This window comes from Tachysurus fulvidraco, chromosome 17 (genome assembly GCF_022655615.1).
Source record: "Tachysurus fulvidraco isolate hzauxx_2018 chromosome 17, HZAU_PFXX_2.0, whole genome shotgun sequence".
NCBI classification, from domain to species: Eukaryota; Metazoa; Chordata; class Actinopteri; order Siluriformes; family Bagridae; genus Tachysurus; species Tachysurus fulvidraco.
This window is the reverse complement of record NC_062534.1, coordinates 21582192-21601768: the sequence shown is the minus strand read 5'-3', so window position 1 is coordinate 21601768 and position 19577 is coordinate 21582192. Positions and strand designations below refer to the sequence as shown.

General features: G+C 38.1%; 1 protein-coding gene across 4 annotated transcripts in view; it reads left to right on the top strand.

The window, feature by feature from the left end:
- Positions 1–852: 852 nt before the first annotated feature.
- wt1a (WT1 transcription factor a) overlaps positions 853–19577 on the top strand; it is a 19835-nt gene continuing 1110 nt past the window's right edge. Inside the window, exons 1-9 of one of the 4 annotated variants that reach the window (XM_027135610.2) lie at positions 853–1788; positions 5619–5741; positions 6727–6829; positions 9742–9825; positions 13856–13955; positions 15636–15780; positions 17412–17501; positions 18098–18181; positions 18848–19577. The exon at positions 18848–19577 is cut by the window's right edge and continues 1110 nt beyond it. In XM_027135610.2, coding sequence (XP_026991411.2) covers positions 1392–1788; positions 5619–5741; positions 6727–6829; positions 9742–9825; positions 13856–13955; positions 15636–15780; positions 17412–17501; positions 18098–18181; positions 18848–18969 — 1248 coding nt within the window. In that variant the 5' untranslated portion in view covers positions 853–1391 and the 3' untranslated portion in view covers positions 18970–19577. Of the gene's footprint in view, positions 1789–5618; positions 5742–6726; positions 6830–9741; positions 9826–13855; positions 13956–15635; positions 15781–17411; positions 17502–18097; positions 18191–18847 lie in introns of all 4 variants that reach the window. The other 3 variants (XM_027135609.2, XM_027135612.2, XM_027135611.2) reach the window with 3 other exon arrangements.

Below are 19577 nucleotides of genomic sequence, written 5' to 3'. Positions count from 1 at the left end.
TTATTATTATTATTATTATTATTGTTATTATTGTTATTATTATTAGTGTTCTTGATTATAATAACGAGTGTTCTGTTTTTCTTTCATGCACATGATAGTACCGCAAAAGAAAGCAATAGAAATGACCATTTAAATGGCTAATTGCGGCTTTAGAGTTCTTCCTTAATTGACGGACTATTTTTTATAGGTGTTACTCAGATTAATTTTTAACATACCTTTAAAATGATATTTAAGGCAATTAAATAAGCATATGTCGCATCGGACTGCGTTAAATAGGATTTACAGCCAAGATAAAATGGATTAAATATGTTTTTTTCCCTCTTTGTTTAAATGAGCTAATTGTGTTTGATTATTTTATTTGTAAGCTTATCATTGCATTTATTTAATGATATATATATATTTTTTTACTACTTTACTAGATTTCGTCTTTACTGTGAATGTAAAGGTTTGGATGCACTGCGGTGATACATTATGTCTCCTTGTCTGAAACTGTAATTAATAATAATAATAATTAACATTACTCACAAAGACAGCTTCATTAAATATTTTTCAGAAATTTTTTTTTTCAGATTTTCTAGTATCGAAATAAATGACTCTTCTACATATACTACTTTGCTTACTAAATATATGTAATAAATACTTTTTTCCCCCTCATAGTTACGCATGCATGTGAGAAAGCGACCTTAAATACAGATCAACACTAAATTAGATGTCAGTATAACAAAGAGCTAAAATTTAGGTTATGTCTCATTTTGAAATAAAGCTAGAAATATGGAGAGCGACCGAGGAAAACACTCGTTGAAAATAAAACAAGTCGGAGAATTATGATCCATCTGCTTGACTACCATAAACACACACTCAGGCTTATTGAGGGTCCCTGTGTGATGTGAATTGTGCAGGGAAGAATGTCCTATAACGCTGAAGGAAATGAATGAAGTGCTCCTCTCATCTGTCTGGCGTTGTGGCTCCTCCTCCTGCCTCCTCTGTTTGCCTCTATTTCAGCTTTCTGGCCTCCAAAGAAAACAGACACACGAGTAAAGGAGCTACACCTCTCCTCCTCCTTCTCCTTAACCTCCTCCTTCCCTGTCCTAGCTTCCTCTCCCTCTCTTCACTCCATTCAGGGAACTCGGCCTGGTAGAGTCTTTGCTTTCTCTGTGCTTTGTACCTCACTCTCCATCCATCAGTATCTTGGTCTGCTATTTAGCGTGAGAAGAAAGGTCTCACGTGTATGGAGTCTGCATTCATTCTGAAGTTCAAGTCTTTTAGTTTCAGAACTCAGCCATGAATATTCACCGGACTTGATTTTTTTTAACTCAACGGCCACCTCGGATTCTGAATTCAGACTCGTTCCTTGTCTTTCCGTTTTGGAGCTGGTGTGTGAGCCAGCCGTCATGGGTTCAGACGTACGCGACCTCAATACACTCTTGTCTCCAGTGCCAGCCTTGCCAGCGGGGAACGGGAACTGCCCTCTGCCTGTCAGTAATGCCCCTCAGTGGGCACCCGTGCTGGATTTCCATACTGGTGCCCCCTACAGTTCACTGGGCTCACACTCCTTCATCAAGCAAGAACCCACCTGGGGTTCAACAGACCCCCATGAGGACCCACACTGTGGCATCAGTGCTTTCACCGTCCACTTCTCTGGACAGTTCACAGGTAGTGGGGCATGCAGGTATGGTGCATTCGGAGCACCCGCACCGAACCAGACCCCTTCGAGCCAAAGTCGGATGTTCAGTAACAGCCCGTATCTGTCTAACTGCATGGACAGCCAGACGGGGTCTAGGAACCAGGGTAAGGAAAAGTCTTTCTATCTCTCACTGTCTCACACAAATACTTTGCTGTGTTTAACTTCTGTGGCTCTCTTAAACAGTTTTCTTATATAATAATACTCTTCTTAAAATCAAATACAAACTTTATAAAATTGACAGTTGTAGAAGTCTTTATTGAATATTTTCCCATATTGAACGATATGAAAGTATACAAGTGCAAGGCCTTAGAAATGAAACAAAGTGCTAAAGTGTTAGTGACTACAGAATAAAGGCAATAAAAATCCCCTAAATAAAATCAACACACACACACACACACACACACACACACACACACACACACACACACACACACACACACACACACACACACACACACACACACAGAGGAATACATTTGTTTCAGAGAAAGGCCTTCACCAGGGCTCTTGCTGTTGTACTTTATTGATGTTGATATTTCAGGGTCACAAACTTCATTTCATAAACCAAGCAGCGCTTATATCAGTGTGTTTTTTTTTTTATTAAATTTGTCCGTGTAATGGCTCGATTTCCAAAAAAAAGAAGAAAATTTTGGGCCTTCCTCAGGGATCAACATGGTGAAATATGGTGAAGTTCAAGCTAAAACCATATCTGAACACCATTTTTTATACTCTTAATAATAACTTTTCAAGTATATCTAGGTATTAAATTTGAATGTTTGCTACTTTACTAAATTGTTCGTGGAGTTATATCAGTTATCTTTAATTTAGTTCCTTAAATTCCATTTAAAATATCTATCAGTTATAAATTGTGCTGAAAATGTATTATTTATTAACAGGATGTTTGAGTGGTTTATTCCACACCAATGAGGCAGAAATTAAATAATGTTTAAAGAAGAACGTTTTTTTCTCGCGTATCAAACTCATGCATGACGGTCACTGAGAGTGCAACTCTTACTGAATTTACTGACCTTTTTTGGTTTCCTTCAGACCGCAGTGTTTGTGACTGAAGCTATATCCCAATACTGTATTGTATAATGTAGTGTATCTATATTGTATACTGTATTGAAGCTATATCCCAATACTGTATCATTAAATAAGTACTGTAAGATAAGATATTTCAGTTAGTGTTTGGATTCCAAACTAAGGTCATGTGGGCCTGGTAATTGTTAATATACATGCCAGAGAGGATGGAGATTAACCGGTGGAGGTTAACGCCTTAAATGTATGATTCAGTCCACCTGTCTAAAATAAACTGATTCAGGTTTTTCCTTTAATTCGTCACCAACCTGTTGAACGTATTGTAGTATGTCCTGTATGCATGTATAGTCTAACAAAATTCTAACATCATATAAATGACTAAATATATTAAACAACAAAATCATTTGGATACATTATTGTGTGAAATGATGCACACAATGTGATTAATGTTTAACTTTATTAAAAACCGTTAGACGTGTTGCTTTTGGTCCTGGGGAGTGTAGATTAAAAAAATAAATAAATTAAGAGTACAGAAAGAAAACAATCATTTCCTCCAAAAGTGATGGATTCTGTCATGCGAAAAAGCATCATAATATTTAAAAAAGCAGCATTAGGAAAAAAATGATCATTTACACATCGTACATCATCCTTAACCAACACACGTTCAGTTTGTTCATTCATTTGTTCTTATGTCGGTGTTTCATGAAAAAAAAAGAAAAAGTTTCATGATATGAAATTCTCAAAAATAAATAAACACCTAAATAAATAAATAAATAAATAAATAAATAAATAAATAAATAAATTCATACGTAATTATGATCAGTTTACTGTATTATATTATATTCATATTTTTCTTATAAAGAAAAACATTATATAACAATATTATATAATATATAAAAAAATATTCATTCAAATTACACATGTAATTGTCCCAATGTGTAACATTGTAAGTAAAACATAACACAACGTAAATATCTATAATTTTTATAATAATAATAACTCGTTATTTCCTGATTTCATCAGTAATAAGCTACTATACAGAAACCCCCACTGATTAAAGTGCTGCTCATAATAAGCACAACATACACACAGAATAAAACTACACATTACAGTAATCGCTATATTATAATTTAGAATGTTTCTGAGAAGCGTTTTATCGAATAAATTCATACATCTCAGGATGTATCTTCATATCCGGAGTCGTTTCAGAATAAAAACCTTTTGACTCGATTCACGACGCCTCACACCACACGCCTGGCGAAATAACACCACGATACTGATGTGCTGATGTGACTTCAGTGGATTACTTAAGATCTATTGAATTATCAGATGCTTCAAGCCGAAATTTACAAAACCCTCAAAAACCCCTGTTTTATCTGCCAAACGTTACAAACATCATCATCTATTCGATAAATACGATAAAGGATAAAGCACGAGGCGAAGGTTTTATGTCTTCTACCATTAAGGGATTGTGAAGTCACGGTGAGTTATGGAGTACATAAAATCTGAAGAGTTCATGACGGCCGTGCGGCGTGTTTATGATTTCCAAACCGCTCCTATGTTAACCTTTGATAACGTTTTATTACAGTATTATTACAGTAAAATATTTGTGTCGCGTTCTTAGTTACGTGTATTGTAACTAAGAACTAAAGATTAGTTTGTTTTTCTTCAAGTTATTCATTAAACAAATCATAACTTGAAGAAAAACGAACTAATCTTTAATACAGATGTTCTAAAGGCACGTTTAGTGTTTATTTCCTTTTTCTTTTTCTTTTTTTTTTTTTTGGCTGGATTGGATTACACAGATGTGCGTTCGTCGTAAGCCATATTAACTTTTTAGCTTCGGTGCAGACTTTAGACACCAGCCATGTTTTGTTTGATTTAATATCTTATTTGCTTTTTTTGGCTGAACCTTTTGTTTAATAGAATAGTACTAATATATACTGTATCCACTTTCTGCAGTATTGTAACACTACACTGAATTGTGTTGTTGTATTGTGAAGAACACAAAGCACTGACTGATACGACAGGTCGTTACAGTCAGGTAAATATAAGAGCATTGCTAAAGCTCTTGTCTCTGGTTTAACCTCACATACACACACACATTAATGGACAGACTATGACTCTAACACACCCCGTGGCTCAAGGTACTCCTCCAAGTCTCCAAGCCCATCAGCGAGCCCGGTGGGGTGGAAGAGGAATGGTCTTCTTTAATGAGTTTCTCTGTCGTTCCGAGGTGAAAGTGGTTGCATGTAATTAATGAAGGCAGCATTGGGACGCGATGATTTACGAGGCTGAGGATGACCCGAGGTCACCTGAGGCATGACTCATACCCTAAACCCAGTGTCTACTCTTGACTGTATCGTTCTGACCAGCGTTTGTTTGCACTTGCGGCTTGTTGTTCCCCCTCCAACTCTGAGTCAGGAGGGCTAAAGGTCATTAGGGTATGAGAGGGTCATTACCTAACCGTTAGCTACAGAACACTTCCTATTATCCATGTAGCACATTGCTGTTTTTTTTTTTAATTTGATGTAGAAATATAGAAAAACTAAAATGTTTTTAAAAATTTAAGTATATGTTGTTTAGCACATATAGTGCATATATATATATATATATATATATATATATATATATATATACATATATATAAATTCTTTTAAATATATAATTGTTTGAAATAACAGTTGTCATGTAGAACCATCGTAGCTTAGAGCAAATAAATTTTTTTGAATTTGTATGAATTATAATCCATAAATACAAATTGAAGTTCGTTATAGAATTACATTCTAATTCAGATCATTTTCACTACCTGTGTGTTGTCGAATTTTCACGCTCGCTGTAAAGCATCTCAATTTTCCGTTGTTTTAATGTCTGTACATAAATGATCTTTCTCCAGGTTACGGTACGGTTTCCTTCGACGGAGCTACGAATTATGGACACACGCCGTCGCACCACGCCTCGCAGTTCCCCAACCACCATTTCAAGCACGAAGAAGCCATCCCACAGCAAAGCAACATGGGTAAAAATCAGCACTAATTTCAAAGTCTCTTATGAGTTTTACTTCATCTGTACTTTTATCTATGCTCTTTGCACATACTCGTCGAGCACTCGAGTGTTTTTCGGTTCGCTCCAAAGTCAAAGGGCAAACTCTGTTCAAATCCGTCTGAGGTCATGTTGCACTTTGACTGTCCCCTTGGTGGTAAATCAGTGCGCTTTTCTCTCTAGTCTTGAGCACATAATGCTGTGTGTTAAAACTTTAGACACCTTAAGTAACACCTTATCAGGCTCTTCCAGTGTTGTAAATCCTTCTGGAGACCACCAAGCTGATGGTTAATCAAAACAGAGACACGGGAGCACTTCTGCCAAGTTTAGAACCGCCACGGGACACGTTTCCCGAGTAAGGCCACTGATTCTTCATTTGCACTTGCGAGCAAGAGGTCGGCCTGCTTTACGGCTTCAAAGAGTACGAAGCCGCTGTTTTCTTAAGTGCAGTGTGTTCTCTTCTGCATCTTCCCAAATCCTCCCCGAGCTCAGATTCCCTCTTTGAGACCACTACACTACACACAAACACACACATACACACACAAATTGCTCAAGCATTTCATTAGAACTGCAAAGTTATAATACATGAAGCATGCAGCCTTTCTTCTTTTTTTCCTTATGTCCACATTGGATTTGTTCTCGTTAGTTCGAGGAATAAAAGTAAAAAAAAAAAAAAAGACTTTCTAAATTAAGCATGTTTTCCTGGAGCGAGAGCCTCGAGGGCCGAGTGAGGGAGCGGCCTGGAAATCTGACATAGTTTTAAGCCGTTAAGATGAAAATCCCCATAGCGAATTGGACTATTGGCTGAACCGTATTATTTGTTAGGAAGTTGTTCCACACGCTTCATTTCAAGCACATTATTTTCCGGGCTTGATAAATGTACGTCTGCACGTGAGAAGACACCGAGAGTTATGATTACTGTTTTTCTTTGCTAACCCACAGCTTTTATCTCGTGTTATAAGGTGAGCAGCAGTATCCCGTTCCTCCACCTGTTTACGGCTGCCACACGCCGTCCGAGAGCTGTACAGGAAGCCAAGCGCTGCTCCTGAGAAACCCTTACAATAGGTACGATCATAAAATACCTCATCATTTCTTTCTTTCTTTCTTTCTTTCTTTCTTTCTTTCTTTCTTTCTTTCTTTCTTTCTTTCTTTCTTTCTTTCTTTCTTTCTTTCTTTTTACTTCCCTTTCCTGTTTCTGCTTTCTTTCTTTCCACCTAGTAAAAGTTTATAGGTGTCTAGAGCGTAATTAGTTTAATAAAGTAGCCATTTACAATGCAAAAAATGCTAATAATAAAAAAAAATCACAGCCACTGATTTGGATTAAAGCATGAATTGGGACTTATCCCAAGCAGTTTCAGCTGCTCACAGCCTCAAAGTACTACTTTTCTACACACAACCTACAGGTAGTGTCATAACAACATACGTACACCTCTGAAGAAGTATCCAGAAGCTTCTGAGTAAGGCAGGTGATATATCCTGAACATATCATTAACACCGAGGACATTTACAGGCCTGTGTCAAGGGCCTTGTTTACATTATACGAGCGCTATCCTTTAGGTTATCCGCTCACTATTCGACAAAAATGTTAAATGTTTTCCAGCGAGTATGACAACATGGCATGGTCTACAATGTTATACAGTAGGATTTATTAGGTTTGTTTTGCAACCAGTGAAGACAGGAAATTAAAATTTTACCACAAGTCATCCGTAAATAGTACAGGATGTAAAACAAACAGGTTGCAATCAGCGGCTTTCTTTCAACCTCAGAAGGTCAGGCTAACATTGAGCATGCCCAGTGCATAGAGGAAGGAGGAAGTGATGCAAAGAGGAGCAATTAATGGTTTATTTTTATTTAGAAAGGAATGCTATGTACTGATTTATATCAGGGTGAGAAAAATACTTGCTCCTGATTGGTCAGTAGATCAACTATTTATAATATAATATAATATAATATAATATAATATAATATAATATAATATAATATAATATAATATAATATAATATAATATAATATTTAATCTGTCTTGTGTAATCATGTTGGAATGTAACCTTGACACCAAGCATAAATAAAGGATTAATTAAAGACGTTGGCAAGCAAAAAAAAAAAAAAAGAACCAGCCGTAAGCAAAACATTTCCCTCCGCTCCATTAGTTGCATAATTAAAAAGTGCATGAATTCACCAATATTATAAAATAAGATATTTATTTGGTAAGGAAACAGAGATCTGCTTCATATTCTTTGTCTGTATCACATGGAATCTTTTCTCATTTTTGAGATTTTGTTGTGAAACAAAGCATCGATTAGATTCGTCTTCCATTTTCTTTCACCGCTCGGACTTCACGAAAAGGCCGTGTTTTGTCTGTATGTATGAGATGATAAGACAGTGAGTAATTACAAACCCTGATCTACTTTTCGACAGAATTTATTTCTCATCCTGGTCCTCCTTTTGTTGAATTTTGTAGGAAAATCTCTTTCCAGAAAAAGAGTGTATTGGTTTTATTGAAATTACAGTCCATGCTGTTCCATTAAAAACACTCAATATATTTGTCTACGAAGTTGATCTATATGAGAACGTCAGCTCTAGCTCACACAAGTCTCTGAAAAGGAACATTTCCAGCATTAAAATGACAACATGTGCGATTTTGATCGATGGCACTTTACTACATCGAGGCTGGGTTTCCGTCCTACATGCAGCAGCTCAAGCTCACCAGAGGTCAAGTGCTGAATAGCAGAATGTACCAGGCCAAGATAAACTGTCCTTTCCACCATTGGCTTCCACTTTTTAACCAGTCCTGAATTCCTTCCCTCTGATAACCGTTTTCCGAGGAGTTCCCTCCGTGGCCTGAGACGGCTGTACGCTTGCTACCGGTCCGAAAAAACGAGCTTCGGAATTCCTGAAATACTTTGGAGATGTTGTTTTGCAGCTCTGAGGGAACATAATGATTCAAAACAGCAGAATCCGACCGATAGGCAAGCTCCCACTCTGCTCTGGCTTCGTCGTCCAGTTCTCGCTCGGCATGTTGTAATAAACAGACTCCTATCTGCTGGAGTTAAGGGGGAACTGGGAATCCTCAAATCAAAATGCTATGCAGCTTTTCTTTCTTTTTTTTTTTTTTAATCAAATGCCTGGTACCAACAGCTCTGTATTTTCACAGCCTGATATTTGAGCTGCTGTTTTTAGCTGTTGTTGGTGGTTGAAATAAAAAACATGTCGAGTTATCAAATCCAGAGCAAAAGATGGGTCTTCGCTGGTGCGTAAAACACGAAGAAATCACGGAAAGTAAAAATCACACAGAAATGAACACCTGCCCCTTCACAAAGCAAGGGGGGGAAAAAGAGATAACAGACACCAACGGTGTGGCAATTAGATCTTATGTCCGGTATTAAAACATTATCCATTATAAGTACACTTTTATACACAAGCCATGACATATTGCTAACATAATAAATGCTTAAGCAGAGCAGGCTGCATTCCAGTAATGACGCCAAAGCTGCAGTTGTGTAGTTAGACTGTACCAGGTACCAGCACACACCAGTGTACACATTTCCAATGGTGTGATGTCAGGGGAACTGGAGATAAATCTGAACGATGTGTTTGGTTAAGCACCTGGCAGAGTAACTAATGGTCCTCCAGTCAACCTCTCAATAACGTATGGCACCTTCTTGCTCAGAGAAATGGTCTCATTTGATTAACTGATTATCCTGCTGGTCTGGGTGACCCCCTTCTGTGTGTGTGTGTGTGTGTGTGTGTGTGTGTGTGTGTGTGTGTGTGTGTGTGTGTGTGTGTGTGTGTGTGTGTGTGATTCATCTGCCGTTCCCTAGCACGGCCCTTTTCAAAACCATGTTTCATTCATAGTCTAGGTGTTTCTGAGGTACAGCGTAACAAAGTGGTTCTCAGTAACAATAAACTAAAACAATTTTTTTAAATATAAAAACACATTTACTCTAAGTGTTGATTTGTGCTTGTTTAAACCCCAGCAGTGACAATTTATACCAAATGGCATCCCAGTTTGAGTGCATGGCCTGGAACCCTGTCAACACGCTGGCGTCCAGCATCAAGAGGTACGTGAAAGGCGACGTGATATCATTGAAAGAATTCATCCACATCTGGATTAGTGCATATTTTTGACAGAGTTCACATCGGAGCAGAAGAGCGTGGTTAGGGCGTGCCACTAAACCACATATCTGATCGTTCACTCACACTGTTACATTTGTGACGCGTTGAGCTGTAAATCAGAATGCAGTGAAGTGGTTTATCGTAGAGTAAAAAAACAAACAAAGAAAATAATGTTCATACTCCTAAAATTTCAGGAAGAGAGGATTATTAAGGATTAATGAATCCTTTTGCAGAATCAAACCTAATGTCATGATGTAACAAAGCCAATAATACGTTTATTATTAATATAATATAATATTACGTATATAAGGTGTATGAAGGATGAAGTTAAAACACAAAGCTCTTATTGACTTATAAGCCCTCTAACTCAAAACTTATTTTATATATAAAAAAAATAGAATTCAAGGATTAGAAGAAAACAGAAGAGTTGTGTTATGGTGTTATGGGAAAATAATCAACGACAGGGTGGGAAATGAATAATTGTCCTAAAAGAGTTTATCTTTTATTCCTTTTCTGTCACTGCAATTCTCTTTAAATTTACACCCTACTTTTATAGTAAGGTTGTTCTGAAATGTCAATAAAACAAGTACCTGTTATTACTTACATTGTTAGCAGCTATAAACCGTTGTTCCCTCCACCAGGCTTGCTTCACTCCATTATTGACGTTGAAATAAATAAATGTAACAGCAGTAATTAAAAAAAAAAATCTTTCCTATATTGGAAAATATAGTTATGATAGTTACAGCTGACTGTTACGAGTGCTGACACTGGAGACTCCTTCCAAAAAAAAAAAATCTTAAATAAACATTTCATCTGATTTCTCTATATCAACAACTCTATGTTTTTTAATCTTGGTGTAATCAGTTACTATGGAAACGATAACTTAATAGAAAGAGCTTATGTATTTACTGTATATAAAGCTGTGATTTGTTGCCTGGATTCCTGTTTGAGTTGCTCTAAATGAACCCACATCTACAGAATATGAGATAAAATTACATCAAGGTCAAATCCAAAATCCCAGACTGGTCAAACGGACAGTTGGAATATTATATAATTTAATATAATAGTAATAAAAAAAAATAAAGCAAGAGAGAAAGGATCTTGCAACTGCTTGCACCATACTTTCATTTCATTCTTTCTAAAACTAAGCACTCTTGCTTTGTGTGCGTGTGTGTGTGCGTACGTGTGTGTGTGTGTGTGTGTGTGTGTGTGTGTGTGTGTGTGTGTGTGTGTGTGTGTGTGTGTGTGTGTGTGTGCACTCTGTTTTGTCTGGAAGAAGAGTGATATCCGGCCATATATTTCCCCCGTGGCACCGTAGCCTTGAGCCGGCCCGAGAGTCGGCCCATAGGGAGGAAGGGAGCGCACTGGGGGAGTAGTGGAAGTGCACCGCTGCACAATGGGACAGCCTATCCTCCTGTGGGACTCAGCTGAGTATCCACAGCCCCATCATAACAGGATTAAAAAATAAAATAAAATAAAAATTAGGCGCCCCGGTGCGTTCCCAGGGGATGGATACACGAATACTGTTGGTACTGTTCTATCCAGAGATGATCTCAGACCTCATCCATCCATCCGACTGATCTGTTCATCCCTGGAAAAGCTTCACCTAGACATAGACGTACAAGCAGGACGTACAAGCAGCTCACGGCCGGAGGCTGTGAACGAATGAACTGTGAGAAGATTTATCACAGGATGCCGTTTTGCACTGTCCTTCAGTCTGGCTGGCTTTGCATACAGACAGACAAAGAGAGCTTTATAGTTACCGTTTCACCCTTACTTAGTCAGGATAAGGACGTCTTTTAATAACTTTTGGCTCCTGAAAAAAAATGGAAGAAAAAAATCGCTCCTTTTCACAAAGCAATTTTTCTGTATCTACTGCTATGTTACTTCAAGATAGTGATAGTGAACGCTTGTTCCGGCTGTAAGACAAAGCACGTGTTTATATTAACATGCTCATACGTTATCTTCGCCGTAACAACGTCTTACACACAGAATTATACGTCTACGTGAAAGGGATTAAATTGTTCAGATAATTTTATATCTGTTCATTGTTTAACATTTATGGAATGAGTATCCAGTGCAGAGTTTTGTAACAATCAGAAGTAAAGCTGTACTTGAGCAGGAGGAAAGATTTGTGTCACAGATGCTTAGCTCTATAAATAAATAATTATCTCTAATATACATTTTCTTTATATAGGCACAAGTATCGGCAGCTTTCTGTAGTATAAGAAGAATAAACAACAACACTCTATTAGGATGTAGAGATATAATAGGATTCAGAGATAGAAAAAGAAAAAGTCATTTTTTAAAATTTGCTAATATTTATTTGTTGCTTAATCTTGATTTTACATCCTATTCTAGTTTATTTAGCAGCATACACATAAAAATATGCATGATGTGGTACAGGGATCAAAAAATCAGCTTGATGATTAAATGTAGTGAGAAAAAAATAACTCGCTGGACTGAAATCTTTCACATCATGGACCACAAGAACACAGCTAGCAGCAAGCCTTGTTCTTGTGGTCCATGATGTTAAAGATTTCTGTCCAGTGTGTTATGTCAGTGTAAGTACGCATGCAATTTATAAAACGATGCTGTACGGATTGATTTCAAAGTAAGTTTTATGTCCTGATCTGCGTAAGAAGGTAAACGGTCATACTTTAGAGTGTGCAGCTTATAAATCGTGAGCTGGGAAATGTCTGGGGTGAAACAGAGGAAACTTGTGCAAATCCAGGGTCAGTGCACTTCGGTTCAGGTATAAATTCAGGAGAGAGCGAGAGGCCCAGCGTTCCCCATCCGTCTGTCTAACCGGCTCTACCTTGGATTGTTGAGGTGAATATATTGCACTTTGGAGCAGAGAGCAATTTGCCCTGATGTCAAGATAAGTTATAGAGATGAGCCTCAGAGTTTTACAGGCAGTTTTTTGCCCTATATATGTCACATAAACCCCACACAGTAAAGCACAAGGAGCAGTAAGAAATACACAAAGAGGAAAAAAAAAGAAAAGGGGTTGTAGAAAAGTATTTCGGCAGGTGACACTCATTGTTTTTTTATGTGGTGAACGGTGACATGCTGTCGTTTCACTTTTCAGCACATTCCTCACATGCCGTAGATCCACACAGTTTATCAGCTGTTGATAAAATACCTGAGGTCAGACTGTGTTCACGTGTAAGGACCACGATGCTATAGAATCTTGTTTGCTGATTATATGAGAATTTATCTTTTAATAAAAATCAGCGGTTTATTTCAACATAACACATTTTGTTTAAGGTGAAAGTTTGTCACTTTATTATTCTCATTAAAAAACATTATTCATGACGGAATATATTTCTGGTATCCTGGTAACTTGCTGATGTGGTTTAAAACATTTTGTCATTTTTTGTAATGTAAATATGAACATGACTAAACACTTTAATGTGTAAGTGGAAGCCATCTTGGACAATTGGTATGATGTATTATTATTATTATTATTATTATTATTATTATTATTATTATTATTATTATTATTACTATCAATAATAATAATGATTAGTATCATTACTAATAATAACAACAATGATGATGATAACAAAACAACAACAACAATAATAATAATTATTAGTAGTAGTAGTAGTATTAATAGTATTATTAGTAGTAGTATTATTAGTAGTATTATTTTGTTTGTTTGTTTTATTTGTTTTAACAGAATTTTATACAGCATATTTGTACATTTAATTATTTTTTTAATTAGCATTATATACATTTTTTTTTAAACTTGCCATACAAAGAAAAATGTCTGAAAGCTGATTAATGTACATACAGAGTACACTGTCAGCTATTTCATTTTAAAAAGAATGAATTTTATGATATTTTGATTATAAAGATTTTAGAAGAGATTATCTTTTAACTAAAAATAAATAGAAGTGTTAAATCAGTAGTGCAGGTTCTTCTGAATTTCTCCTGAGGAATGCTTGTGTGTGTCTCCTCTTTACTCAGTCATACACCGAGTTATGAGAACGACCCGACCACGCCTATGGTGTACAGCTGCAGCACCCAGTACCGAATACACACCCATGGAGTCTTCAGGGGCCTTCAGGTCAGCACACACACACACACACACACACACACACACACACACACACACACACACACACACACACACACACACACACACACACACACACACACACACACACACTCTGTAATACATTATAATACATATAAGGCACAATGCAGTCTTGATCATATAAAATAAGAATATTACCAATATTCAATGTAAAATAAGAATATTTCTAAACATAATACGCATAGTATTAGCTAGTACTTCTCTAAAGATCGGATTTATTTAAATAGCTAGTTGTGTTAGCCGGTGTGTGTTAGATGGCAAGACTTAATTTCATACACACATACATTTCGGTGTAATATCAATTAGAATGAACTGGAATACACTGGGTGGGTCTTCCCTGTTTGCTTATACAAGGCCAATGTGGGGGCAAGACACACACACACACACACACACACACACACACACACACACACACACACACACACACACACACACACACACACACACACACACACACACACACACAAATATACAGTACACACAAGCTTACACTTCAGAGTCCTCTGAAACTTCTGACAACTCCCACAACATAACCACGCAGCAAAAGAGCACGCTTAAAAAGGCGACGAGTGATACAGCAGACCCGAATGAACACGTAAGTGAAACGAACAGCAAATAAATAACAATAAAGCCAGGAAGAATGATTCTGACGGAATCCGAGGCTTGTGCGAGAGGAAGCAGCAGCCTGCCAGAACATTTGAGACACTTAAAAGGCATTTTTGGATGAGAGAGAAATAAAAAAGCTCCATTAGAAACAAAGCTACAGTTTCCATTTGCAACCACATGCTAATAAATCATTAGGCCTTAATTAATGTCTGTCAGCGGGCTTAAGATGGTGCTAGCAGAGATTCTCCAGAGCTCCTTATTGAGAAGACTGTAAAAAAAACCTCCCCTGAGTGTTTTAGAAATCATTAAGCAGTGCAGCATGACATATTTCTCTAGTAGATATGTTGCATGAATCAATTACACACCATCATGCACTCGAAGCAATAATAATGATATTAATAATAATAATAATAATAATAATAATAATAATGAATCTTAATGAGTACTGAATATAGAACAGGCTGTATAAGCATGTACATTCTGACCTTACTATACACACTATAAAAAAAAAATTGCATGCTAGAACAATAGCCACGTAGTGACCGTGGCATGGACCTCATGGCGCATTATCATTCCCATGGGGTCAATAGACAGAATCTGGCAGCACAGCTATAAAACACTTTAGTAATTTACTTATCAGTAGCATTTACCACACATTCATTACCACACCAGCGTAATATGGAGAAAAACTCCATTATGCTAAGCGCTAGCTAATTAAGAGCAGATGGGCCCTAACCATGGGCAAATGAGGGGTGGGGGAGAGCAGCCATGGGATAAGGTCAGACTAACATCCGTGACTAACAGCTCCTATTTGGCAACTAAATCGGTGGCCATGGGTGAATCCCAGTGATCATTTCACAGCTAATTTTGCAATAATGAGCTTTGGGTGCACAAATTAAGAAGCACAACAGCAAAGTGATCTCATCTTTTATGGTGCTAGAGCTAACCTGAGTGCAGAAGGGCAAATTTAGCGTTTTACTACGTGGATGTGTTCACATTGTTTTCTCTTCTCCTTGTTGATCATGGTGCAATCTTTTCCTGTAGGATGTCAGAAGGGTCCCAGGCATCGCTCCTGCCATCGTGCGCTCCGAGACCAACGAGAAGCGGCCATTCATGTGCGCTTACCCGGGATGCAACAAGCGCTACTTCAAACTCTCTCATTTACAGATGCACAGTCGCAAACATACAGGTACCGAGAGCTTCCGAAAGAGACGTATGCGGTTCTCCAGATGAAATATTCTCAAAACATTTCCAAAAAAAAAAAAAAAAACATTTTACAAACAAGCTTTGGATATTTATTTGTCACCAGTGTTTTTTTTTTTATTCTAACATTTCCATCCATTTTTCAAGTAATACTGTGATTCGATTTTTGGCTGACATCATTCATAATGGTAGACAAGAAAATTGCAGACCCCCAGGGCTCACCAGACCCCAGTGAGAGAAGCATGGCTCTAGACTCATTAGCACACAAAGTACATTCCGTGCATCACTAGTATAGACAGAGACTTTCCTGTACTGCACAATTTTGTGTTTTCCCTGCACATAAACACCAGATCAGATTCTTCCAAGCTTTGGTTCTGTTCCAGCTCCCATCCTCAGAGAGTCAGATTATCAAGACCAGTGTAATGCTGATTAACCACAGCTCCAGAAACCAGGCCAACAGTTTTGGAGGCTGTGAGCTATTTAGATTATTAAACTGGCGACTGAATACTGGTGCTTTCTGAAAAAAGCTTTGAGAATGAGAACTGGTAGCTTACACATAGACAACAATTCACATTTAACACCACACACTTATCTTCACACACTTAGACAACATTACACACTTAAGCAATACAACATCACTCGATTAAGACACACACTTAGACGACACTACACAATTTTTTCAAAACATTTGGCAGACGCCCTTGTCCAGAGCAACATACATTTTATTTCCTTGTTCATAAAAATAAGCAAATAAGGTTTAAGGGTCTTGCTCAGGGGCCCAGCAATAGCTGTTTAGTGGACCTAGGATTCAAACTACCACTAGGCTACCATACAATTTGCTCATATTTGCACAATTCACAGGTCGCTCATAGGAGACACCACAGATTCTGTTCAGATCTCATCATGTCTGGCAGACTTATCATCGTGATTGACTGCTTATCAGTTAAAGCTCAATGCTAGCATAACTGAACTGCTGATCATCACATGTGATTCATCCCCAGGTCATGATCTTGCAATATCCCTGCGTTACGATCAGATCTAGTCACAGCTCGCAACCTTGGGGTAAACATGGACAGTCTACTGTCCTTTTCCTCTCATGTTGCTAATGTGGCACTCTCATATCGGGTCCTTCTCTACAACATTAGAAGAATTTGGCCATTTTTGTCCACACAGGCTGCTCAGGTACTTGTTCAGTCTCTTGTCCTCTCAAGATTTGACTACTGCACCTCACTGGTGGCAGGTCTACCAATGAACGCAATTCGTCCACTGCAAATGAACCAAAATGCAGCTGCATGACTTGTTTTTAAATTGCCTAAGTTCTCACATACCACCTCAGAGATGACACTATCAGAGTGCTTGATATTAGGATGTGGTAGCCTAGTGGTTAAGGTGTTGGACTACTAATTGTAAGGTTGTGAGTTTGAATTCAAGATCTATCAAGCTTTTACTACTGGGCCCTTGCTCAAGGCCCTTAACCCTTAATTGCTCAGGTGTGTAAACATGAGATAAAATGTAAGTCACACTGAATAAATAAAAAACTGTTGTGTCCTGTTTAGACTGCTTCTTGTTTTTAGCAGCGAATCGAAAAAAAGCACATCTGCCGTTATTGTGTTGCAGGAGAAAAGCCGTACCAATGTGACTTCACAGACTGTGGCCGGAGATTTTCCCGGTCAGACCAGCTAAAGAGACATCAGAGGAGACACACAGGTTTGCTTTATCCGTCTTCAACTTCATCTGTCCTGTCCTCTCTTTCCCTTTTCTTCTGGCTTTCAGTGTGCTCTTTTACACCAGAGCCAAGATTCTCCCAGCACAACACATATGGTTCCAGCCACAGATTAAGAATCTGCGATAAGCAGCTTATATTTTATTTTCACCATGACTCCTTCCTTATGGCACTTGTGTATATTTTATCTAAGCCATTAACACTATTACAAATGACCGTTTGCTAGAAGAAGACCATCGATGCAGCGTAATCGAGTTGAACACGGTGATATAACACAGTCCGTTGTCAGTACGAATGTTTAGAAACGTGTCATAACGTGTGAGAAAGTCTGTGAGAAAGCGTCAGGGCTGAAGATGGTGACGTTTTCCTGATTCACTGCCTGTTACAGATGTATTGCTACTAGCAGGACACGCTCTCACATCATCCATCCAGTGTTAGAGAAATGTAACACTTCACTTCTAGTCCTCTTTCTCTTAGAAGGGATTCCATCCTGGCCTCTACAGTAGCCTATACCCTTTCTCTCTTTGTGTGTGTGTGTGTGTGTGTGTATGTGTGTGTATATGTGTGTGTATGCATGTAGGCGTTAAACCTTTCCAGTGTGAGACATGTCAGAGAAAGTTCTCACGGTCAGACCATCTTAAGACCCACAGCCGGACTCATACAGGTAAAACAAGTGCGTAAAACTTTTATTTTTTCACATCTTTATCATCTCTTTTCAATTGTTATTGATTGTTATTTAATAGTCTATTAGCCAATCTTTAGCTAGTTAAATCGTATTTTTAAAATAAATGATTTAACGTTTGCTTTTTAGAAATATCGACCTCCTTAAAGTCACCTTTAACGTTATAAAACCTGTTTGGAGAATTGGAAAAGCCAAAAGTCTCAAAAGGCAAGCGATATTGCATCATAAAATATAAGAGCCAATCACGTTCCAAGATGTAAATACAGGCCCTTAAGTGACATGACATACAGCTGAGTACAGTGACCCATGCTCAGAAATTGTTCTCTGCATTTGACCCATCCAAAGTGCACACACACTGCAGTGAACACACACACCATGAACAGCCATTTATGCTGCGGCACCCGGGGTGTTCGGTGCCTCGCTCAAAGGCACCTCAGTCATGGCCGACCCGAGACTCGAACCCACAAGCTTTGGGTTACAAGTCAGTCTCTCTAACCATTAGACCACGACTGTCACAATTAGGAATTAGGAATGGAAAGCTTTAAGGGTGACTTTAAGATTTAATATTTTTTCTGTGCAAATCCATCTTCCTTGATCTCGGCTCTGAGCTCTTACTGTGAACTAAAGTGCTCTTCTCTTTTCCCTCAGGTGAGAAGCCATTTAATTGCAGGTGGCCAAACTGCCAGAAGAAGTTTGCCCGATCTGACGAGTTAGTCCGGCACCACAACATGCACCAGAGGAACCTGACCAAACTTCAGCTGGCCATCTAAAGACCCTGCTGTAACCAAATCTGTTTCTGCTGTCAGATATATTCCAGTCATATGCAGATCTTGCCTCTGCATGTTTGGCTCTGAAACAGCTTGTGAAGACCCTGGTATTTGGTTGATGTATTTAAAAAAAAAAACAATAATCTGCAGTGCTTACAGCCTGCGATGTCTCTATGACTGGAGATTGTACTTTGCGCTGTTCTACGATTTACTTCACTTGCCCAAAGTGTTATGTTTAGAAAAAGAAAAGAAAACCTTGTTAATGTGTTAAGATACGGATGATTCGAGTCTGGAGAACACTGTTGCTAGGCGACAGGAAAACATGGCAGGTGAACATAATGCCAGCTAATGACTCAGGCTGTGATTTAGCTAGCTGGCATGTAGCCATCAGGTTGAAAATGCACAGTGAGATAAAAACTATAAACATTTTCCTCAGAAATGTTGGCCGTTTATTATAAAAATGCAGAACTTCCATGTAATCCGTCACGCTGAGAAATTTCAACAGGGGTGAACAAATCAGAAATGTAACTTTAGCCTAGCGGGCAAATATCTTTCATATATCGTTTTCAATGCGCAAAAAAGACCCGATCGCACTAAAAACGTTAGCGTCG